Source organism: Podarcis cretensis (genome assembly GCF_951804945.1).
Source record: "Podarcis cretensis genome assembly, chromosome: 5".
Classification (NCBI taxonomy): Eukaryota; Metazoa; Chordata; class Lepidosauria; order Squamata; family Lacertidae; genus Podarcis; species Podarcis cretensis.
Genome location: NC_137174.1, coordinates 19729391 through 19754627, shown reverse-complemented (window position 1 = coordinate 19754627; position 25237 = coordinate 19729391). Strand labels below are relative to the sequence as shown.

Genomic DNA, 25237 nt, shown 5'->3' with positions numbered 1-25237 from the left:
ACTCTGCTCCCAGACTCAGCCACAGATTTCAACATTCTATGTCTGTCGGAAGAAAAATCTCTCTACCACTCAGACCTTCAGCTTTTTAACAGCTGGTTGGCCCAATAAATTATAGAACTATTCCATTCTTTTTGAAAATCAAGCCTGATGACATTTAAGTCTAAATAAATAATTATTTATTAAAGTGTTTTAAATAAATAAAGTAAGTAGCTGATTGCTTGGGGTGGTATTCAATATAAACATCAATAATAACTAAAATGTTTTGTGGCCTATTTCTCACACAGAAAGCTTGTTTGCCCCAAACCCGGCCCATGCCTACCCACCCTTGTCAAGGGAACATGGATTTTGCGTGACATGGATTTTGAGTTGTCAGCTGTAGTGAAGAAATGCAAGAAACAATGCATAAAATGAGGGCATGTGCTATGAAAGCGGTTCCCTTCTTTTTATTTTTTTTATTTTATTCCTGCAGAAACTCAAGGCACATTCTAAAGCAAGCAGATGACAGAATGACACAAACTTACATCCAGCGAAGGCTCCGGCATGTCAGATGTCCCCTGCCCACCAGCCTGACCTTCTAAGGCTGAGGAGGGGTTAAAGGCCAGGTCATTGTGTGGATGGTTGCTAGGAGCGGCCTGTGGCGGCTGCCGGGACGGCTGGGTAGGAGGACCGCTGTGATGTAATGGCTGCCCTGACTGGCTGCTGGGATGAGGTACGTGCAAACCTTGCTGCATGGAACTATGGGACTGATCAGTGCTGCCGGGATGAGGGATCTGCGGAGGAGGAAAGAAGCAGGAAAGGAAAAGTGAGGCTACATGGTACAAGGCTCAGAAATGGCAGGGGAAGGAAATAAAATCTTTGTCCCTCTAAATTACTTTATCATTAATGCAAAACTCATATTGCAAAATGCTAGGCTTGGACAGGCGTTTGCCGCCAGGGGGAAAATAATGTGCAGGATCATGAGCCCTCAGAATTTAGGAGGTGTCAGTAAAAATAAATAAATGCATGGGATAAAAGGTAGCTTGGTAGGGGACCAAAATTCTCTTTATCCAGATCCTGCCCTGAAATTGTTAGGATGGTGGAAAAGATGGAAGTATACATTAACTTTCATAACACAGATCTTAATCATCTGGGAGGAGAATGGCTTTCTGCACATTTCTTTTGAGTGGGCAAACTTAATCAGTTCTGCTGTGGTTTTCATTTAGTCACATATTCTGGGCAAAAAGGCATCCCCATCAAAGAAGCAGCTCTTGAGAGATGTTTCCACAGCAAATTCACCTTAAGCCAATTAAGGTACAGAAACTGAAACATGGCATTTCATGTAGTTCTCATAAAAATAAAAATACCCTCCAGATATTGCTACTGGGCCACACACAGAGATTGATGAGCATGCATGTCTGTATCTAGTGTGTTTGTTGCCTCCTTTTAATGCCAGAGCATGCCTTGCAAACTGACTTTAGCACCATGGAGAAAAATAAGTGCATGAATAGTTTTAAAGGATGTCCCCTACATTCAGCTGACATAAAGATGCAAAAAGATAGCATGAGCACAAAAACACAATGCAAATGAACAGGAAGTGCAAGAATTCTAGAACACAGTAGACGTATTAATAGAAAAGACAATTAGTTAAATTTGGTTACAATAAAGTTGTTTTAAAACTATCAGAACACTCAAGTAGGCATTCTTACATTTTAAGTAACTGATCACTGCAGTCTATACTGCACCTATTTTGAGTTATCTTGGATGTGCCAGCAGAGGTTAAACTCTGGGAAGAAGTTATTCAGTTGTCTATTAAAGAGATATCACTGGTGGCATTTACTCATTTAAGGGACCCAACCACTTTCAAAGACTAGGCGCTAAGATGGACTACTTGCTTCTTCCAACAAATCAATAAATTGAAAAGTGTTGGAAGTATGATGCTAAAACTGAGATCTGCATCCTTAGAATAGCACCCATGTGCTCTGATATACCATGCTTGGTGATAAAAAAGTGATACTAGGAAACAAACTGAAGTAGCAGGGAGGAAGTAGGTTTATATAATGCTGAAACTCAGTGCTTCACCAAATTATTTATTTTTATCAAAAACATAACCGTATGAGTGTATTAGCCGCATACAAATACAGGGGGAAGATACATACAAATACATTGGCCAGTTTAGCATCTGTTCTTTTCTTCCTTACAGGAGAATGCTGCAAAAGTGAAGACTTCCATGCCATCAGGTGTGAGAGAAGGCAGCGCGTGCTTATGCTTCTCCATATTCCAGGAAGCCAGCTCCTGGTGAGCCAATTTTTTGCTCTACTTTCCAAAGGGATTTAAAAGAGCACAGAGGCAAATAGCCCCATTGCACATGCAGACATCTCTAAGACAGCAACATTTAATTTGCCAGTTTCATTTGGGGTATATAGTACCCTGGTCTGCGACTAATCCTGTCAAAGGGCCACAACTGCATGGGTGGGAAGATGCAGGGGATCATGCCTTCCCTACAAATGACCTGCTGTTTTGTTTTCGTTTTAATCTCCCTCTTTTCCCTCTCCATCAATATGTAAAGCAGGAAGTTGAGGGGGAGAGGCTGTGAGAGATGGAAAAGTTAAGTAGACAGTTTCCATGCTCCCTTCTGCAATCACCTGCCCTTTTGATTTCCTTATGTGGTTGTGCCAAAGGAGCAGGCTCATAAATTGGCCTTCCCTCTATACTTGGAGGGGGAGTTCAACGGACCTATAGCTTTTCCTTCATGCCTCCCTCTGCCTCTCACACCTGAGGAAGTCAAAAGAGAAGGGTGATAGCAGTGGGACCTCACATCAGTACAGAGAGAGGGAAGAATACAAAAAGTACCGTATTTTTCTCCCCATAGGATGCACCGCCCTATAGGACGCACCTAGGTTTTTTTTGGGGGGGGAAATAAAGAAAAATTTTTATTTCCCCCCCAGGCACGGGGCTGGCACAGGGGAAGCCCGAGCTTCCCCCGACCCCAGCCCCCAGAAGAGCCTGCTATCCGCAAGCCTAGGGAGCCGCGCCGGTTTCCCCAGGATTGCGGACAGCTGTGCGAAGCCCGGCGCGCTGAGGCTTCCTAATGCAGGCAGCTCTGCGCAACCCTCCGGAGGCCAGCGCAGCTTGGTGCCGGGCTCTGGAGCGTTGCGCAGAGCTGCGCGGACCCCGGGAGGGCAGGCAGCTCTGCGCGACCCTCCGGAGGCCGACGCGGCTTGGCGCCGGGCTCCGGAGGGATGCGCAGAGCTTCCTGAAGCGTGGAGAGCGAGAGCCTCTCGCTCCCCAGGCTTCAGCGAAAGCCTGTATTCGCCCCATAGGATGCACCCACATTTCCCCTTCATTTTTGGAGGGGAAAAAGTGCGTCCTATAGGGCGAAAAACACGGTATATGCTATCATTTGAGAAGGCACACATAGGCCAATACCCCATATTACAGTACACTCCAAAATGGCCTGCTATTTAGATCCTTTCCTTCCCAGCCAAGGCTGGAAACTGAGGAATCGGGTATCTGCCCTTGCAGAAGCAGGAAGATAAGACATTTCCTTTACTAATCCACCAGTATATAACAATAAGAGCCAGGTGTAAAAGACATAGTCTGAATTAAACAGGATGCCTCTGAGATCTTTCTGAATCTAAGGTTTTGTTTTCAGGAAATTAACAGAAAGGATAGCTTCTTCATTTTATTAGCCTGATACAAGTAGAAGAAATGGGCTTGTTCTTGTTGAAGGTTTGGGAGTGAGACATTCTTGCTGATCCAGTGCAGATTAGGCCTGGGTGATGTATCGCCCAGGACTGGTTTGAGGGCAGATCGTGATGGCGGCTGAAACTGCCGCTGCTCCCGAGTCCCTCTCCCTTGGTGTGCTGGTAGCAGAGGGACTCAGGAGCAGTGGCGGTTTCCCCAAAGATATACCGCTGAGTGAAGCTGCTATCACAGTCTGCCCTCATACCGGCACAGAGGGAGAAGCAAGCCGCATCGGTGAGGCGTGATACAGCTTGGCTGAGGAGTGTGCCACTGCCCTTCCTTCAAGCCAAGCAGTTTGACAGAGATCCTGACCCACCACTGGCTTGCACAAGGGGTGGGGGCTCCATTAAAGTGCTCCTGCTCACCAACTGAGGGAGCCCCATCCTTTTCCTGCTCACAGATGAGCAGGAAAAAGATGGAGCTACCTCAGCTGGGTAACGGGCTGCTTCGTGTCCCCCAGCTGAAGAAGCCTAACGGAGCCTCCAGCTTGTGCAAGCTGGAGATGGGGGGGGGGCGCTCCCTTAGACCTCTGTGCCAAGGCAGCATGTCTGCGCTTGCCTCGCCAGGGAGGGTGGGCTAGGTCTTTCCTCCCGGGGGAAGGCAGCCAGGCAGTGCAGAGGCTGCTGGGCCCAGCACTTGCTAGCCCTGCTCCACAAGGCGCAGATAGAGTGGCTTGCACCCTGTGCCTTGAGGAGCGGTGCTGATGCTGTGAGGGAGGCAGCCTTGCAAACAGAGCCTGACAGGTGTGCACTTGGCTGCAGCCACCTGGCTGATTCCCTCCATCCCCAGTGCCAGGAGCAAGCTGTACTGGCCTCAGCTCCTGGCCAATGCAGCTTGTTTGTCCCTCCATTTCAATATTGTGATGTTGAAAACGTGACATTGCCCAGCCCTGGTGCAGATCACCCACAGATTTACCAGTAGGGCACCTATCTACCCACTAGGGCTGGGCGATGTGGAAACAAGGTGCATTGGCCCCAGCTGGTGAGGCGCTGAGAGAAACTGCCTCAGCTCTCAGGGTGGGAAGTGAGGAGCATCTTGTGGGGCTGGGGACAATGCAGCTGCCCCCTGCCTGCTGCTCAGCTGGGGGGGGGCGGAAAGCCCTGGCTTCCCAGCTGAGGGATCCCGACCTGGAAACTGCACTTCCCTCAACAGGGAAGTTTAGAGGAGGCTCACCTCCGCATCAGAGCCCTGCTCTGCCTGGCTTCCTTCAGGCAGTGCTCCTTTAAACTTCCCACAGCCGTGCATCCCTCAGTAGAAGAGTGTGGTGGAGCCTGCACCTCCCTAGCTGAGCAGCCCTGATCCAGCTCCTGTGCAAGCAGGAACTGGGTTGGAGATCTCTCAGCTGGGAAGCGGGAGCACTTTAATGGAGCCCGGCAGCGGCGGCTTCTACAAGCCACCAGCAGGTTGGGGACTCTGCAAAACTGCTTGGCTGAGGCAAGGGCAGCAGCGCACACCTTAGCCAAGCAGTTTAAAGAAGTGGAGGGAGGAACAAGCTATATTGGCACCTCAGCCAGGCAGCTTGTTTCAATCTCTGCTGTTATGAGGGGCAGACCATGGTGACGGTTTCACTCAGCGGTATATCACTGAGGAAACCACTGCCACTTGAGTCTCTCTGCCTCCAGGGCCGGCAGCTTGTTTCTCCCTCAGCCGGGTGCTGGAGGCAGAGGGACTCGGTGGCGGTTTCACCAGCGATATACAGCTGAGTGAAACCGTCATCGTGGTCTGCCCCTCATACTGGTCCTGGGCGATCTATCACCCAGGCCTACTGCCCACTCCTGTTCTAGGCAGTGTAGAGCTCCTTTGTGTGACTCACAATCCCAAAATTTAGGAAGGCCTGATATTTATGTAGAACAGATGCTTAAGCGAAAACAGCTTATTTTTATATTGCCTTGTATCTTGACATTACAGTAAACATTTAAAATGCTTGTTACTGGTAGTTAAAGTGCAGGTGATTCTCAAAGCAAGGTTTCTTCAGAAATCCGTGATTGGTTAATTTATTACTGACTGATTTATCATTTCATGTTTTAAAATTATGCCATTGTTCTTTATGCTAGTGTAGTAGTTTTGCTTTTAATAGCTATCAGCTACTTTGAAGACTTGGCTGGGCATAATTTTTAAAAAATAATTCATCATTTCACAAAGAAGAAACTGAGAAATTATATTACTTACAGGGTCCTGCATGGGGTGACTTAGAGGTTTGTCAAGAGCTGCCATGTTACTGGGCATGTCTGGAGGGTGTGACAACTGAGGAGGCCCATGCATGAAGTCATTCATAGAAGTTCCACCAGGATTCCCGTGTGGAAAATCAAAATTGCTGTGACCTTGGTAACTGTTACCTAGACAGCAGAAAGAGAGGGAGAGTTACTTTAAAAGAGTACTTCAAATACACACCTTTACCCAAACACACAATGTGATCGTTGTACAAAAATAAGAGATAAGAGCTTTTTATATAGGAGGTAACAACATTACTGCCTCTTCATAGTCTAATATGTATTCTGACACACACACATTATATAAGGAAAATATATAATAAATAAACCGTTGACTTGTAATGTGACTGCTCGCCTAACAATGATTTCTAGGGAATACAGTGGTACCTCATTTTAAGTACTTAATTCGTTCCGGAGGTCCGTTCTTAACCTTAAACTGTTCTTAACCTGAAGCACCACTTTAGCTAATGGGGCCTCCTGCTGCCCCCGCGTTGCCGGAGCATGATTTCTGTTCTCGTCCTGAAGCAAAGTTCTTAACTATTTCTGGGTTAGTGGAGTCTGTAACCTGAAGCGTATGTAACCTGAAGCATATGTAACCTGAGGTACCACTGTACATTGTGTTCAAAAAGTGGAACCAGCATGTGTCAGTTAAAAAAAAAGTTTCAAAGGCCACTAATCTAATAAAAATGAAAATATAAGGAAAAATGGGATGGAGAAAGAGATGCAGACAAAAACATAAACCCCACATTTAACACACACAGAGGTATATTCAGCAGTGTCTTTATCCCCTCTCCCCTTGTTACTACTCCTGACCTGGCCAACTGTCCCTCAAACCTATGCTAAAGGTCTGGGTCTTTTTTCTTTATTTCATTACTCCTTGAGCATCTCAGTTAAATCTCTTAACTGCAATGGCAGCCCTTGTGGTTTAAATGCTGTGAACTAGGAACAGAACTAAAACTGCTAAGTTATTTCACATAAGCCACTGAACAGGATCATGTTGAGCTTTGAAATAATAGGGCAGCTTTGCAGCTTGCCCAGAGGGGATACAGTTTTGTCAACTGAAGAGCAGCAGCTTTACAACAGTCAAGCCAAAACAGAATTTGATGGGACTTGAAGCATCTGCATCATTTGCTTTCCGGCAGAAGCTCAATTTGAGGAGAAATTTAATCTCAGAGGAACAGAAGTCATTAGCTGTGTAAGACTATTTCTTGGGGAAGCGGAGGCTTTGATCTGTCATGTAAATACAGCAGAGCCTCACTAATTCTCACTTTGCTAATCTGCAAACCGGCTAAGGCTGCCATCCCTTGCATGCTGACTCGGGGGTGCACCCTACTGAACGCAGTGGGATTGGCTTCTAAGAAATATACATATGATCAGCTTGCATATCTTGCAGAGCTTAGCAGCCCCCACCCCCCTACCTTTCGCAGCACTGATTTAAGAGCAGGAAGCTCTTGTTATATGTCTCTTATGTACACATCACATTTTCTACAAGTTGTAATGCAGTATGCTGAAATCGGAAGGTTAATAATTAAGTCTAAATCACCCGTGTGAAACTTGTTGATTAAAACCTTGCTCCATGATGCTTCTCCGTGGGGACCAAAGATCAGCAGGTAGAAAAGAAGGTTGGCAATTTTGCTTAAACCCTGTCACTAAGCTTTTTGGAAAAAAAAGTACAGTGGTGCCCCGCAAGACGAACACCTCGCAAGACGGAAAACCCGCTAGACGAAAGGGTTTTCCGTTTTGGAGGCGCTTCGCAAAACGAATTTCCCTATGGGCTTGCTTCGCAAGACAAAAATGTCTTGCGACTTGCTGCAGGTTTTTTTTCCCTCCCCCCCCCTTTTCCTAAGCCACTAAACAGCTGATCGCTAAAAGCCGCTAAACCGCTAATAGCGCTAATCCGCTAAGCTGTCAATGGGCTTGCTTCGCAAGATGAAAAAACCGCTATACGAAGAGCCTCACGGAACGGATTAATTTCGTCTTGCGAGGCACCACTGTATTTGTATTGATTTTTACTAAATATGCAAAAAATCATTACTGGCATTGTAAAGGCAGACATTTCCATAAATCATCTAGAACAATCAGACAACAAAAAAGGAAGAAAAATAAACAAAAACACACTCCCATTTCATACCATCTATTTTGCTGCATATACATCAACTGTCACCAACCTGGTGCCCTCCTGGCATTTGGGGCTACAGCACCGATCAGCCCCAACCAGCATGACCAATGGTCAGGAACGATGAGCGCTGTAGTTCGAAACACCTGAAGGGCACCAGGTTAGTATGTATGTGCTTCATAAACCAGCAGGTAAGCATCTTCTGCACTTCTCTGCATGCCTGCACCACTGTAGAATCCTTAAAAAAATTGCATCTGATGCTTACTTCTTTTGTGACACATGGAAGTTCTCAAATAGCTATCTCCCCTCTCCCCACAGCAATATTAAGCCATTTTTCTCTTCACTGTGTAATCTCCCTTCCAAACCATAAACAGAACACCTGTGATCCCTGCCACTCAATTTAAGGACTGCCTACTGTTCTGCCAATAGGATGCTTCATCACCCTGTTTCAGATCAACTGCCTGGAAGTGGAAGATACACTCACAACTGCTTCTGAGGTGGGCAGTAGATGGTTAGTGGCAGATACTGTTTGATGGATGCAAACACGCATACTCAAAACGTTTAAACCCACCTTGGTTACTGTATTCATTGGAATTGTTGCCGCCGGGTGGAGGTGGGATTGAGGGGTAAGGTGATGGGCCTGGACCCAAAGCTGCAATCATCTCCATCACATTAGGCATGATCATCTGGCTGGGACTCATGGTTTTAAACCTCTTGGAAGGCATGCCGTCTGGATCATCTTTGATGTGAATGTCAGACTTGATTGGGACAGGCCTCCAGCTGCACGTTGGGTCAATTGTGACTTCCTCAAACTCTGAGCTATAAAATAAAAGAGGCGCTCCACACTATTGTGTCTCCTTGATACTGTACACACACACACACACACACACACACACACACCCAGTAGAAGTTGCCATTCTTAAATTAGGTCCACAAACCCATTATCTGAAAAGCTCTGCTTGGATGGTTCTGAACCAACAAGTAAGTCTGTTTACTCAGACAAAGCCACAGCAGCATAAGCTCCTTTGTATAACCTTGCAAAATCAGCTACGCTTTTCTCGGAACAAACATACTTTCATCTGCACGCCACTTCTCTCACTGGCCACTTAATAGGACTGTCATTGATGGGGTGAGGTTGTTAACAGCAGGTTAATACAAAGTCACTTTACTGGGCCAAGCAGGCAGCAGGTGTGCCACAAGTATAACCCACAGTAGGCCTGCTTTGGATTTGAAGTGGCCAATGCCTATTTATTATTTCAGTTTGTTGTATCTCTCCAGAGTAGAACAGCATCAAAAACAAAGGGATTGCACATTTCCCAATGGTAAAGTTGCACTTACTTTTGTATAGCGTTCAAAATGCCCCACATATACTGGTCAACCTCCAGGCCCTCCAGCAGAGCTGTTTTACTGGAAGAGAAGATATGTTTATTTATTTACAAACATGGGCACACACATGTTCATGACATTTCTAAAATTCCGTCCTCTGCCCTGAAGAACTTACAACTAATATTTTTTTCTAATGTTCATAATCTGAATTTAGATTGTATTTACATGGAGTTCATTTTGGTGTGGACTATGAAGGGGTTTAATCAGTAATTCTCAAACAACATCACTTGAGGTCTGTAGAGTGTGTGCACTTGTGAAATTCTAAGGAGGGATTGGTGCCTGAGACAGGTGGGGTCTTTTCCCAATCAAAGCAGAAGGAGACTGAATGTTCCTGGTAGTGGACCTTACTAATCATGTTGGATTTGTAGAAAACCATCAAATCACAGCTTCAGATTTTGCAGAAAGGGACAGTCTTAAGTTAAGACAGAGACTGCAAACATCTTCAGAGAACCTTTCCCATATCAGCATGCTGCTATGGAACCCTTGTACATCATAAAGGGTTCTGCAGAATATGTAATGGCATACAGTTCACACAGGCATTGGCCAGGGCTCTTTGATCTCATGGTATGAGCTGAAACAGTGCCCTAAAACACTTTCAACCCTACCCTACATTTTCTTTTCCAGTTAGAGCAAAGACGCAGAATTTGTGTAGTAGTGGTTGGTTTTCTTTTAAACACTACTGTACATTTTGCGTCCTCAATAATTTCGAGCCATTCCCCACACACAAGGATTTCCAAGGAAAAGCCTTATGCATTCCAAACTATTTGCTCTTCAAATGTCAAATGGGTCACCTCTTGTAAAAAAGAAAATACATATTAAAAATACTGAATTTTTAAAATGGCCTCTCCTATTATTCTCTACATTTTCATGCATCTTATTCAATCATCTCATATTCTTCATCCTCTTAAAACATATAATCTCAGTGGTTGCAAAAAAAAAAAAGGTTTTTTAAAAAATTCTCATTGCAACTTATATTCAATAGCTACACTTACTTGCATACAGGACACCTCCACGTCCCTCGTTCACAGTTCAGCTGCAAGTAGGATTCCAGATCAAAGCACTGTAAAACAAGAAGTCAGTGATATTAGCTACACAACTCTACTTTCAAATTGATTACTACTAATAATAAATTTCAAGTTCCTTGGGAATTAATAACAAACGCACTAAGGGGTAAACAAAGAGGACTCATTGGAATTCATGTTCATGCTAAATTTATACTGTTCTGAGGATTACTTTGAATTTGTGATCGACCAGGAAAGAGAAGCCCACACCACCCATGTATGGTGCTCCATTAGGAGCTTGATGGTTCTCCAGATTTTGCTGGGGTTTGCTGCATGCTGTCGAGTGCTTGGCAGGCCACAATGCACATCCAGCTGTTGCAAGATGTGCAGGCCTGTATCAACAAGACAGAAGAAGGCATTCACCTGTACATGTTTGCAGTCATGGCCTCTTGCCGGAAGCTGGATCCGCCGGAATGTGATCGGACACTTCAGGGACACTTTGATAGCTGTCTGCTCCACTCCGTCCTCACCATTAAGAGTTGCATTGCCAGAGGAGGCTGCCACGCTGCTAAAATTCCTCTTGACTGTTCAAGAAAGATGGCACAAGGGGGTGAGAATACAATAAATATGGGGCACCATCTTAACATTGCTGCATGAATTCTGTGCCCCGTATAAAATTCCCGAGACAGAATGGAGTTTCAGCCCTACATTTAGCTCATTCTATGAGCATAAGCAGAGAAGATATCACTCTACTCACTTTTAGTGATACAGTGCTCAGCTGGAAGGAGGCGTTTCTTTAGTAAGCCCTGAAGTACAGAGCGCACTGATGGCCGGTGTACTAACTGCAATACGAACAAATGTGACTGTGGGGGGAAAGCAAAGAGTCAAAATTAATTCATCTGTGTGGGGTACATCTGCCATTACACAAATCAGAGATCCTGGCTTTGGGTATTATATTGCATGATGAAGAGGCAGCTACACAGAAAGACACAGCTCCTACCTTTAGGAATCCTTCCACCCATTAAGATCATTAGGGAAAGCGCAGTAGTTCAAATTCACCCCAAGAGATGCATTCCACTGTCTCTTGAGACAGATGGACGCCAACACCACCTCCCACCAGCCCCAGTAAATGTGGCCATTGACCAGGGATGATGAGAGTGCACTTTAGCAACATCTGAAGGGCCAAGGGTTTCCTACTAGGGATCTGATGAAACAACTGCATCACACTAAAAGCAACAGCACATTTCTTTTTATACAGCCAAACCACAGAGTCAGCAGCCGCAGCAGGCCTGGTGTACTTACACAACAACATGCTGTGACGGTAATTTGAATGGTGTTTCTTCCTGGCTGACAGACGTGCTTTAGATGCAGCGGTTTATGCGATGTCTTGTTGTCGCCACGTTCAATGGTAAGCGGAGTTGCGTTGACGCTGACCTGGACTGACGCTGGCCAGTTGGTGTTCATCTGTCTGTCTTCATGGTGATAGCACTTGAACTGTAACTCCAAGTCTGACCTGTTATGCAAGGCGTATGTTTCGGTTGGCATAAGCAACTGCTTTTCATACAACTGGGGCAAATGTCAATTTCCCCCTGTTTTTGAAAGCCGTGGATACATTTTTCTGCCCCCTTAATTTTGTTTTGTGCGACATCATACTGTTTTAAATTATTTGACAAATAAGCACATGATACACATCTTGTATGGGCAGGTTATTTACATAAGGAAGAGTGTGGTGTTATATATTTTGAGAGTAGTAATAATATCGATACTTTACAGTTCAATACGACTTTTCATATGGTTGACCTCAAAGTGCTTTACGCAAAGGTGGGCTTCTAAGCAGCAGAGAGGGGGAAAGGTGCGGTCAGGAAGGTCCTCAAGAATTAGGATTTAGAAATGAGAAAGTAAAATATGTTACCATAATCAAAGAGTAAATAGACAGTCTCATCCTGCCTAAATCACATTCCCTTCTGTTCACCAGAAAGCAACACTAGAAAGGTGACCAGCAGAAAATAAATGACCCGAAAGTAAACACCATGCAGCAAGCACAAGCAGCAATCCTTTCCTGGTTGCCAGTTCAGTGTTTATTGTGAAGAAACACAGGCATTTAAACATGTGTGGTCCAATCACATTTGATAGTTCCACATTTGTTTTTGTCATTTAAACTTGGGTACATCTTCTGCCTGGTTAAAAAGCTACATTGTGAATCAGCCCTGAAATGCCACTAAACATGAGTTTGCGTAAGGTACAAGTGCTCATGGCATTCTCTCACTCTGCTTTAGAAACAGGTAAGAAAAACATAGGAAGGTTAAAGATGAACTGAGATTTCATTTTCTCCTAATGTGCTGAAGCATCCAGAAAGAACCGGGATTAATAATAATAATAATAATAATAATAATAATTTATTATTTATACCCCGCCCATCTGGCTGAGCTTCCTCAGCCACTCTGGGCGGTTCCCAATCAAGTGTTACAAACAGTACAGCGTTACATATTAAAAACTTCCCTAAACAGGGCTGCCTTAAGATGTCTTCTGAATGTCAGGTAGTTCATCTCTTTGACATCTGACGGGAGGCCGTTCCACAGGGTGGGCGCCACTACCGAGAAGGCCCTCTGTCTGGTTCCCTGTAGCCTCACTTCTCGCAAAGAGGGGACCACCAGAAGGCCCTTGGCGCTGGATCTCAGTGTCCGGGCTGAACAATGGGGGTGGAGACGCTCCTTCAGGTATACAGGACCGAGGCCGTTTAGGGCTTTAAAGGTCAGCACCAACACTTGCTGCCCTGGACACAGAATTAACCTGCGCCTCCATGGACAGCTGTGAGTCCAAAATGACTCCCAGGCTGCGCACCTGGTCCTTCAGGGGCACAGTTACCCCATTCAGGACCAGGGAATCCCCCACACCCATCCGCTCCCTGTCTCCCAAAAACAGTACTTCTGTCTTGTCAGGATTCAACCTCAATCTGTTAGCCGTCCTCCATCCTCCAACCGCCTCCAGGCACTCACACAGGACCTTCACCACTTTCACTGGTTCTGATTTAAAGGAGAGGTAGAGCTGGGTGTCATCTGAAAACTGATGGAACACCCAGTCCAAACCTCCTGATGATCTCTCACAGCAGCTTCATATAGATATTAAAAAGCATGGGGGAGAGGACGGAACCCTGAGGCACCCCACAAGTGAGAGCCCAGGGGTCTGAACACTCATCCTCCACCACCACTTTCTGGACACAGCCCAGGAGAAAGGAGCGGAACCACCGTATAACAGTGCCCCCAGCTCTCAGCCCCTCTAGATGGTCTAGAAGGATGTTATGGTCGATGGTGTCAAAGGCCACTGAGAGATCCAGCAGAACTAGGAAACAGCTCTCACCTTTGTCCCTAGCCCGCCGGAGATCATCAACCAGCGCGACCAAGGCAGTTTCAGTCCCATGGTGAGGCCTGAATCCCGATTGGAAGGGATCCAAATGGTCCGCATCCTCCAGGCATGCTTGGAGTTGTTCGGCAACCACCCGCTCAATCACCTTGCCCAAGAATGGAAGATTTGAGACTGGGCGATAGTTGGCCAAATTGGCTGGGTCTAAAGATGTTTTTTTAAGAAGCAGTTTAATGACTGCCTCTTTCAGCGGGTCTGGGAAGGCTCCCTCATAGAGGGAAGCATTCACCACCCCGCAGAGCCCATCGCCCAGCCCTTCCTGGCTCGCTTTTATCATCCAGGATGGGCAAGGATCAAGGAGACAGGTGGTCGGTTTCGCTTGTCCAAGCAGCCTGTCCACATCCTCGGAGGTTACAGATTGGAATTGATCCCATGTAACAGGACCAGACAGAACTCTAGCACTCTCCCGCCCTGGCCCTGCTCCCATGGTGGAGTCTACCTCCTTCTGAATCTGAGCGACTTTATCTGCAAAAAACTTTGCAAAGGCATTGCAGGAGATCTTGGGGTCCCTACCAGGCCCCGATGGTATAGTGGTTCCGATAGATTGCGAACCACCTGAAAAAGTCTCCTGCTGCTGTTTTTCTGCAGATGCAATGGAGGCGGCGAAGAAGGCCTCTAGCCCATGTCCGGTCTGATTCAGAATGAGTTTTCCGCCACCGGCGTTCTAGCCGTCTCAACAATTGTTTCATCACCCTCAGCTCCGGAGAAAACCACGGGGCTGTCCAGACTCCATGCAATCGGAGAGGGTGCTTCGGATTACCTGTTGAAAGCTGAAAAGGATAGCTGAAGAATTTGAAAGATGGCAGACCAAGACAGCAGAGTCTAGAACTCTGTGATTCCCAAATTCTGGCACAGCCAGGGGCCTTTGGAAGCTTTTGCTTTCTGCTGCTCTTAAATGCAGCTTGTTGCAACCAAACTGGGGCTTGTGGTGCTGAAACAAACCGGCTTAATAACCCATGGCCTGAAGCTGGTATGAATGATGTTGACTCCAGCCAGGATTTAAAGCAGGAATCCTGGTTTGGACAAAATGATAAGCTGCACTTAAAGGAATCAGAAAGGAGAAGTTTCTGGTTACACCTGATGGGACGAGGGAGATTGTGAGCCAAACACCTACTGTGACTTGTGCAGAAGCACAACTGATCAGTGTTGGTTTTTGATCCAAGCCAGTTGCAGCTCTGGCCCATCTGCGCCTTCATCAAGGGTTGCCCTCCTCCCCACTTGGCTGCCACACAGTGGTGACAGTGTGTACTGCACACATTGCCAGTGGGCAACATCATACATTTGGCTCCCTAAAGAACATATGTTTGGCAAGCATAACAAATCCATAGTCCCCTGAAAGGGTGGGCTGGAGAGCCAAAGGTGTATTGGGTTGGGGGTTTTCCACAAGAGCAGATTCCAAACAGATCTCAGCCATATGGTGCTTGTATAAACATAAGAAAACTAACTTGAAGTAGGGAGTCAGGAAGTATTGTTTTTTTTGATATGTTTATGGAAATACAATGGGTGGAATGTTGTTTAGTTAGCTGGCTAGAATGGGACCTTTGAGTGAAGGGCAGGCTATAAAAAACTGAATTAAATATATGTTGTTATTTATTAAACGTTTTAACAGTATTTGGCATACTTATAAATTATATCTACTGGACTGTTTTTGTCTTAACATTGTGAGCTGCTTTGAGTATTGCTGTGTATGGTAAAGTGACCAAATAAAGCACAACAAACAAAACAATAATGAACATAATAAAGACAGTCTCAGCTATGGTTTCATGTCACTGTATCTCTTGCCACTATGACAGCTGGTGTGTAATTATGGAACAGCCTCTCCATGGAGGCTTACCAGGCAACACTGCTGCAGCTTGTGCTGGAAGCTAAGACCATCTTATTTTCCCAGACTTTTTATTTTTGAGAGCCAAATTTTGATAAGACTGGTGTAATGGTGCTGTGCTATATTTTTAGGCTATTATCCTGGGGTGGTGTTTTTTCATTTTGTTAAAAGGCTTTGAGGTGTCCACCCTCCCCAAGGTATGTATGTCATTAATACTTCATGTGTATCCAAAGCAAATCTGGTTGCCACAAAGTGTGGAGCTACTCTAAGACACTCAAAATCCTAACACTTGGGTTCCTGGTCTGCCAATCTTAGTTATTGTGCTGCTACTATGGTGGCTGTTAATATATGTGCAATATTAAGATTAAAGCAATAAAATTGTTTCCATGGTGTTCTGTGCTGCTTGGATAACTTGTGCAAGCTAAGAAGATGGATGTATGTGCGCTCTCTCTCTCAACAATAGATGAGTGAACCACCACCGTCATCTTAAATTCTTAATTTTTTATGTCCTCACAAGAGAATTAAACACAATTTTATATTGGCATAAATTATTTCCAAGAGAAAAGTTGCATGATGCATAAAGTCATAATAAAATCCTGCTGCTATAGCAGAATCAGCTAGAAGCCAAATACTTCAATTTTAGGAAACATCTCAACCAATCTTCTTTCAGCAAAGGGAGAGAGTCAGGACTTGTCTTAAAGGTTGTATTGTTGTATGTTAGATTTCTGAAGGAAGTGTGTACATGCTTCCGAACCATTGATTTAATGCAGTCTGGATGTCAGAATGTGACCCTACTTCCCAAGGCAAAATAGGTTACAGCCTCCCCACCCAGCCACCAAAGGAAGAGAGCATCTCGCCTGCTATTTTGTTCTCAAGCCTTCAAGGTCTGCCCCGCGCCACTTCACAAACCTACCTCCACATTAGCGTCTGATGCACCGTGGGCCGTAGGTGAAAGACATGGTTGCTGACCGCCAAATTGTGTTCCAGCCGGAAGGGCTCTAATACGACCCCGTCTCTCACAGGGAACGTCAAGCGCAGTTCATCGTTATGGTTGGCTGGGATCGAAGAAGGAGAGAAAGCGTGAACTTTCCCTTTAGCATCTGCAGTGCGATAACAACGCATATATTTATACTGGACAATATGACACGGCTCACTGATCTTTTGCTGGGCTGATCTTACGGCCTATTCTGGCATCACCCTTCCACTCACATGCATGCAGCGAGATTGGGAGTTCTGTGTTTATTTGAGCATCTGCTATATCTGACTTCACCCATCCTTTGCTAATAACTGCAAACCCGCTTTCATCTTCAGAATAATCCTGTTATATTCCCTCTGCTCCACTGCCCAGAGCAACCCTGTGGGGAAGGTTAGACTGGGACACCATGACTGGCCAAAAGTCACCTAGTGAACACTGAGACTCACTGGTTTCCCCAGCCGTAGGTCTAATCTATTACACCATGCAGGCTCTCAGTCACTTCCCTGCCTTGAGATACAGAACTTGCTGTTGTATAGGGCAGCGAAAAAAGTTTACAGGTTTGAGCTCACTGTGCACAGGGATGGGGAAGGAGGAAGTAATGTCCTAGTGACTCCGAGGATGAACAGCCTGTTGCCCCTGGGCCTCAGAGAATTTTATCACAGGCCCACAGGTTTTGGCTTAGAACCCCAAGATCTTCTGCTTTCATGTTAAATGATAAATCTAGTTTTCCAGCCCATATGACTACAGAGGTACCTCTAGTTGCATTCCACTCTTGTTACGGAACGGCACCCCGAAATGGATTAAGTCTGCAACTAAAGGTACCACTGTATAGAGATTTGTAAATATGCAGCAACAGTCAAACTCTTAGGTAACAAATACCCCGAGAATACAAATGAAAATAGTGTTTTAAGAGGCTTTTTGGACGTTACATTCCTTCAGGATTGTCGCTTGGCAGAGTGACTTGCACCTTGCAGCCAAATAGCCAAGATTCTACAGTTACTTGAATACGGGATTCCCCAAGGTCAGGGGAGATCCTGCATTGGCACAACTGTGGGACTGCCTAGCGTGGCTGTGTACGTCTTCCTATAGTGGCAGGAGTGAGAGCACCTGAGAACCTGGCCCAGTATCACCCAAGGAGACTTTAAATAAGGCTGTACACTGCAGATCTCTTCCTCCATTATGACAATTTCAGCCTGATTCTATCTACTTTTATCCAGAAATAGGTTCTACTGATTTTGATTAGACTTGCTTCCAGACAGGTATGCCAAAAACTGAAGCATTTATGTTTTCTTCTATTTAGTAAACATTTCGTAAGGCTGCCGGTCACCCCATGTATCAATGGGCAATCAACATTTCTGTCTAGAAGGCAGCAAGCAGACTGGTATTTACCGAGCAAAGTTTCTGTGACATGCAGTTTGTGGAAAGGAGAAAACAGGGTTACGGGGAAAACTTTGAGGAAGCTTCATTTGCTACTTACTTGGAGGTGGTGGTAAAGCACTGATATTTGGTTTAATGTCAGGTGGGAATGGCGGTTTGACATCTTGATTAGGGGACAGGTATGGAGGAATATTGCTCCCTGGAGTCATAGGTGGTGTGGGGTTTCCTGGAACAGGTGAGTGAGGGTAATTCGCCACAGGAACAGGCCTTGATGGCTGCAAAATGGTAATTGCAATTGAAAAGAGAAGAAAAGAAAATTATTGCAAGTGCCCCACAGCAGTGGAATGTGAACTAAAACACCAGGCGATGCGAACATAGAAGTATTAACACAACACGCAATGACACAGGGAAGGTCTGCACAACTCTTGATCCACCATGTCAAATGAAGCCCACCAGCCATATGTGGCAGCCAACCAGGGACTTAATCAACACCCTATTTTGCTGCCTGTCTGGGATACTATAGTGCCTACATTTAAAATAGGAAGAAGCAACAGCTTCTGGCTGGCCACAATACAAAGCTGATGAGCGCACTTTGCTTGGTGGATTAAGCTATGCAAGCCTAACACAGGGAGATCTATAATTTGAGAACATTAGGACTTCCTGGCAGCTCTTGTCAAGCTGAGAAAGCTATTGCTTGAAATGTCACCGTAATCACACAATTACATTTTCTATAAGTAACAACCGCAAAACAGTTAAGAGGCGGGCCTCCAAAACGGTGAAAAACAGGAACAGACTGAGGGGAAATAGAAACAGAAGTCTGGTGAGTGGAATTATAACCACAAAGTCCTGATAAGCTGAGGCAAAGTCTTGCAACAAAGAAATGGAAACAGAAAAAAGTCGGCATTTTTAAAATGGAAGGAGATTCCTCTGTTCAAAGAGGGAAGGTGCTCACGAAGAAACTCGCAAGGAGGACTCTGAGGAAAGGATGGCAGCACTCAAGGGAATAACACACAAATGAGAACATAGAAGGTGGCAGCTGTTAAAATGGCACACCCCCACAGTCGAACAGAGGCAAAGGTAAACTCATTGTCTCAGAAAGTACATCCATCAAACCCATCATAGAATCCAACGCAACAAAGCTAATACGGTCCAAAGAAGCATACCAACTGGGGAAAATTTCCTGAGGAGAGTGGGGAGCCAGCAGACAAAGAATTGCTTCCAAGTGGGCAGGAAAACAAGCTGGTGGATTCCAGGAGAGCCAGCCCTCAATTAATCTTTCCTGCCTTTGACCACACGGTGGAGCCATACCCCTTGGTGATTACCTTCATTACCCAATGAGAAACTGCAGCCGCTGCCTCTCAAAGTTTAGTTACAAATTACTGCACACTTTGACCTTATTATGCTGTTTCCTCACTCCTGCCACCATCGTCCAGTGATGTGGGTGTGGAAACACATGTACTACACAAAACAAAGCTGGAAGGAAATAACTCAGTATGGAGTGAATGTTTTAGCGACTCCTTGCTCCTTATAACTTGTGGTTCCATGGTCAGTGGTCTCTCAGATTAGTTATTGTTACTTATTATGCAGAAACTGGCTAAATGACTCATTGGCTCAGCATTGTAAAAAGCTCAACAACTTAAACCCTAAACAAAGTTCAACAACTTTGGTTGGCCCTTCACTTCATCACATCTGGCCCTCTTTGAAAAAAGTTTGGACAGCACTGGTGTATGCTGACACCAGACAAGTGGTGGAAGGAAAACTGGTCTCCCCTAAGCCACCGTTAGTTGGACGGAAGCAATGCCTCTCAGGAGTCATCCTGGTACTCTTTTGTATGTTTTACACCTCACAAAGGAGAATGCTTTCGGCCAGGGGGTGCTAACCTGAGGCCTTGCAGATGTTGCAAGACAACAATTTGCACCATCCCTGACTAGAGAGGGGGAGAAATTCAGTTCAGTTCCCATTTAAAAGTGACATTTCCCAATTCACCCTTTCAGAAACAATGTCAGGCCTGGAACAGCAGCATCCTTCAAAATTTGCATGCCTCTGAATTTTGAAATGCAGTTCTCCAGGCAAGTAACGTGTAGAAAAGTGCATATATCATGAGTGCAATGAATGCATTATATTTGGGGAAATTGTTTTGGGAGTCCAGCAGCATCCAGAGAGAGGAAGGATGGTCAACTCTGCTTTACCCTCCAACATTCTGCATGAAAATAGGGACATTTGAATGGGGTGCTCCTATGTTCATGAGGAATGTTGATAGTAATTCCTGGTGGGGCAGAGACAACCAGTGGAGATGGAGGCCCTTTGATAGCAAACCATCTGCTCATAATGGTCAATGAAGCACCAGAAGGAACTTGGAAGAACAGCACTGCATTGCCCAGGAATTATCTTTGATTCATCATGACTCCTAGACAGCTTTGCTGCTCCATCATCCCATATACAGAACCATGTCATCAAATCCATCCACACTGTAGTACATGGCAGAGAGAAGTGGAGAAATGGTTCAACATCACTGGGCTGGTGCATTTTACACCAGGGCTACTGTCCTTACTATTTTAGAAGTGTTCTAGGACATGGAAACTTGACATAATTGTACAGTGGTGCCTCGCAAGACGAAAAGAATCCGTTCCGCGATTCTCTTCATCTAGCAGTTTTTTCGTCTTGCGAAGCAAGCCCATTGACGGATTAGTGCTATTAGCGGCTTTTAGTGGCTTAGCGGATAAGCAGAGAAGCGGCTTAGCGGCTTAGGGAAAGGGGGGGAAAGTCGGAAAAACTCGCAAGACATTTTCGTCTTGCGAAGCAAGCCCATAGGAAATTCGTTTTGCGAAGCGCCTCCAAAACGGAAAACCCTTTCGTCTAGCGGGTTTTTCGTCTTGCGAGGCATTCGTCTTGCGGGGCACCACTGTATAGTATCACCCCATTTCTTAAACTCACAGATATACAAACAATGCTGGCAAATATACAGATAAGCAACAGTTGTTTTATGAAACTTGAGAAAAAGAGATACGAACTTAAGTCAACTGGAACTTACTACATTTCAGGGTGGCCCAGCTTTTCATACCAAGTAGGCCACAAGAGTACGTGGACAGGGAAACCGCAGGCCACACGCATGGGGGGGGGAGGGCACAAGGCCCATATGACCCTCCCCTCCAGCCCTTGCGCTGATTTCCCAAAGCCAGGAAGGCAAGGCACCAGACATTGGGAAGGAAGCAACAGGCTCTTGCAGGGTCCTAGAGCCTTCTACCTTATTCCCAAAGCTGGGAAAGCACTCACTGGGCTTTGGGAAGGAGACGGGAGGACTCTAGGACCCTGTCAGAGCCTCACATCTCCTTCCTAAAACCCAGCACCTTCTTACAAGAAAGGCATCAAGGGCTGCCAGAAAGACATTGAGGGCTGTATGAAGCCTGTTCTAGTTGCAGTCTGATTGTTTGGGTGCTATTCAACTAAGATTTAGTCAGAGTAGGTCCATTTAAATTAATGGCCCTCAGTCGTGTTCATTAATTTCAATGGGTCTAGTTTTAAGTAAAATCTAGTTGAATATAGCTCCAAATAGTCAACTATACTTATTTACAGATTTCAGAATGGAGCTTGTGAACTCCGATTAATTCCTAAGAGACGGCGATCAATGAAGGATCACTCTCACCTTGTAATACTGTCCCATGTTGACCGTTGGAGGAGGATATTGCCCTGTGTTCTGCTGGTTTGGCATCCTTTGTCCAGGGTAGTTGGGAGATGTCAGGGGTCTGGGAGGGTTGGGAGTTGGGTACTGACCAGGCTGGGATGGAAACTGGCTATTTGGTCCATACTGCTGGTTTCCATAGTTTGGCTATTTTGTAAAAAAGGGAAGGCAAATTAGAAAGTGCACCTCCAGCTGAATGCAACTGATCTCCCTATGTAGTGGAATCGACTTCAAACAAAAATGATCACAAGCAAATGGTTTGACTTCATTATACCTTGGCTGACACTTTCAAATGTTAGTGTGGTAATTAAAAACCTAAATTGTTTAATTGCCAGGCTCTGCTGAATACTAGCAAGTCCCATCAGCCCAATCGGAGTGCTCAGGCCAAGAAAGTGATGTTTCTGATGGTTTTAAGTGTAGGGCTTAAAAGAAACATTGATTTATAAAAATGGGATAAAATCCAGTCAAAGCGGAGCACTTTAAAGTAAAATTTATGCCCACAATAATGAAAAACTTTCTCAAATTTCTCTCACTGAATTCAATGGGACTTAAAAGTGCTTAACTCTGATGTGGACTGTTCCTATTATAAATGATGAGGCATAATTTACTCACCATCAATTATATATTTTACAGCACCACAAAAACACTGATTTTCAGGAAAGGCAGTATAAAGCACATATAAATCTTAATAGCAGTGCACAGTCTGGAGACCTAAAATATATAACCATATATATCGCTGTGGAGTTGTATGCCTCACAGAGTAAACGAAATTACCATCAACACACACCCAGCCATGTATTAAATTTCAGTGACTGGTGCATAAACCATGTGTGAGTTTTTTTGCAAATTATCTATCATCCATATAATGAAATACTACTACTACTACTACTATCTGTACGCTGCCCATCTGACTGGGTGGCTTCCAACATATATATATATAAACATAATAAAGCATTACATGTTAAAAGACCTCCCTATATAGGGCTGCCTTCAGATGTCTTCTAAAGGTTATGTAGTTACTCATCTCCTTGACCTCTGACAGGAGGGCGTTCCACAGGGTGGGTGGCACTACCGAGAAGGCCCTCTGCCTGGTTCCCTGTAGCCTCATTTCTCGCAAAGAGGGGACCACCAGAAGGCCCTCGGCGCTGGACCTCAATGTCCAAGCTGAATGACGGAGGTTGGCCACACTCCTTCACAAACACATCATCTGTACAGCATGCATAAGAGCAGAAGAAGCCTCTGCTGCTACTCACCTCTCCTGGATACGGTCTCTTCATGGCCTGCATAGGCAAAGACTGGGGACGCGGGCCAGGGTAGGCTTGCTGTGGCATCCTTTGCCCGTGGTTGAAGGGATTCATTCCAGGCGGCCTAGGCTGGTTCATGCCCATAGGTGGCCCACTCATACTGGAAGGCGTCATGCCCGCTCCCATACTGGCAGGGTTCATGCTGCCTGGCATGGAAGCCGGGCCACGGGGGCCAGGCTGGTTCATGAACTGGCTGTTGTAAGCCTGAGTTGGACCCATCTGGAAAGAGGAACAAACCTTCAACAGAAGAAGAAAAAAGAATAAAATGCGACATGCATTTAAAATGGGAGGGGGAGCCAAGTTGAAGGGAGTCGGGGATATGTCGCATTTTAAAATCAGCAAATGGGGAGGGCTGGAGCGTCCCTCTGCCTCTATTTCTGCTTGCGGCAGGTATAACTGGAATTCTAAAAGTGACTAAAAAGTATGCAAAAGTTAGTAAGTTTCTCAGAGCCATGGGAACTCCATGTTGTGGCCTGCAATATATGTTGTATACTTCTACTTTTTGTTCTGTGGTACTTCAAAATAAACTCATAATAAGTATATGTTGTACACTTACTATGAGTTTATTTTGAAGTACCACAGAACAAAAAGTAAAGGAACGCACCACTACCTACTATAGTTAGGTTTTTTCAAAAGGGATAAAAAGTCATGAGGTAAGTTTTGGGAGCAGAACCTGAGACATTCTGCATGCAAAGCATGTTCTCTATCACTGAGCTTCCCCCGTTCTTGGAGAATCACCCCCTCTTACTTTCCTCCATTTACTCCTATACTCTGCATCCTGTGGTTTAACCCATTGCCATCCCATAAGAGGACCCACACTCTTACTCCAACAATTGTGTTGCCCAAATCTGATAGTCCTCCCTCATGTCTCTTTCCATCTCCTTCAGAACAACCTCTTTTATGTTTTGCCTAATAGTCCTTCTGCATTGGCAGGTTTTCACAGCTCTCTGGATATCATTGGCTTTGCTGCTCTGATGTCACAGAGCAACTCACCAGCTGAATACTTTAAAGGCTATACAATCTCAATTTTGAGGTGCATAATCAAAACTCTTAAACTGAATTGCTTCATCTAATGTAGTAAACCACTAACTTCCAAAGACTTCTTTGTCGGTGCACAACGCTTGAATGGTCTCCAAGAAAAGACATTGAACCCTTCTATTCATGTATGTGTTTAGAGATGAAAGGGAAGAAATGCTACTGCTTCTCTTATAGGTCAGGTGGTTGTATTTTAGAACAAAGGGCTCAGGAGCAAAGGTCTAAGACTGGCTTACAGGATGAAATAAATCTCCAAGGTAAAGAAAACAGCTCTGGTGCAAAACTTCAGGCCAGCCATCAAATGTAAATAAGAGACTTTCTCTCTCTTGCTTAATCATAGAATCATAGAATTATAGAGTTGGAAGGGCCCCAGAGGATCATTTAGTTCAGCCCCCTGCAATGCTGGAATATGCAGGTGTCCCATACAGGGATCAAACCTGCAACCTTGGCATTTTCAGCACCATGCTCTAATCTAGGTATGAACTTTTTATTTCTCAGGCCTCTCTTCCAGGACCCTAAATGAGTCTAACACTTAAGATACAGGTGGCGATGCTTTCTTTTCACTAGAAAGGGGAGCTTCATAGGTTTACAAGTAAGTAAGTTCCTGGTGGTGAGCTAAGAAGCTGCAAAAAACATTGGGTTCAAAGAGTGGCTGAGCAACTAGGTGTGTTAGCAGCAAAGATAGGCCATCTATAATAACCAACATAAATATTCAGGAACATTTCTGCCCCTTTAATTATTTGAGATATCTAGAGAGGGCTTTGCTTCAGACTCCTTCCTTTTGTGATGCAAAATCTTCAGACTCTTTGTGGTAGCCTTATTTATAACTCTAAAACCAACATCCCAGGAATCCCTATAAGCCATCTCATTACCAGAAGTCTGGTTGTTTCTCTTGGGTTTTAAAAGTTATGGTGTTTCTTTACTGCTTTCTTTGGTTTTAATCTGTTACACATTTATTAATTATGGTTTTTCCTCTATTTGACTTTATAGTTCCAATTGTGACTGACAGTATATTTAACTTGTCAACCTTTTTTCCAGAAAGGGTGATTAATGTATTTAAGAAGGAGCATTTCCATCCAGCAATCACCTGCTTCTTGCATATGCAGTACATTCCAGAAAACGGGCCAAGTTTTTGTAACTTGAAGTTACCAATTATACCTAAAGCATAATAAAGGGGAAATGTCCCTA

The 25237-nt window shown here is 44.9% G+C and overlaps 1 protein-coding gene and 1 long non-coding RNA gene across 15 annotated transcripts in view; one reads left to right on the top strand and one right to left on the bottom strand.

Moving 5' to 3' along the window:
* Positions 1–25237, bottom strand: part of ZMIZ1 (zinc finger MIZ-type containing 1) — a 383046-nt gene that overhangs the window by 4676 nt on the left and 353133 nt on the right. For 8 of the 13 annotated variants that reach the window (XM_079977006.1, XM_079977001.1, XM_079977011.1 and 5 more), the window contains 12 exons: positions 22964–23251; positions 21675–21857; positions 18132–18306; positions 16592–16778; positions 11739–11949; positions 11194–11299; positions 10860–11020; positions 10428–10495; positions 9388–9456; positions 8621–8868; positions 5893–6059; positions 522–770 (listed from right to left, as the gene is read on the bottom strand). In XM_079977006.1, the coding sequence (XP_079833132.1) occupies positions 522–770; positions 5893–6059; positions 8621–8868; positions 9388–9456; positions 10428–10495; positions 10860–11020; positions 11194–11299; positions 11739–11949; positions 16592–16778; positions 18132–18306; positions 21675–21857; positions 22964–23251 (2112 nt within the window). The remainder of the gene's footprint in view (positions 1–521; positions 771–5892; positions 6060–8620; positions 8869–9387; positions 9457–10427; positions 10496–10859; positions 11021–11193; positions 11300–11738; positions 11950–16591; positions 16779–18131; positions 18307–21674; positions 21858–22963; positions 23252–25237) is intronic. The other 5 variants (XM_079977009.1, XM_079977012.1, XM_079977010.1 and 2 more) reach the window with 3 other exon arrangements.
* Positions 587–25237, top strand: LOC307216595. 2 transcript variants are annotated; one of them, XR_013839187.1, is made up of 5 exons: positions 587–709; positions 1203–1290; positions 2180–2274; positions 8368–8546; positions 23948–25237. It is a non-coding gene; the product is annotated as an uncharacterized lncRNA (long non-coding RNA). The 2 variants fall into 2 exon arrangements; XR_013839188.1 differs by lacking the exon at positions 23948–25237 and having other exon boundaries at positions 8368–8614.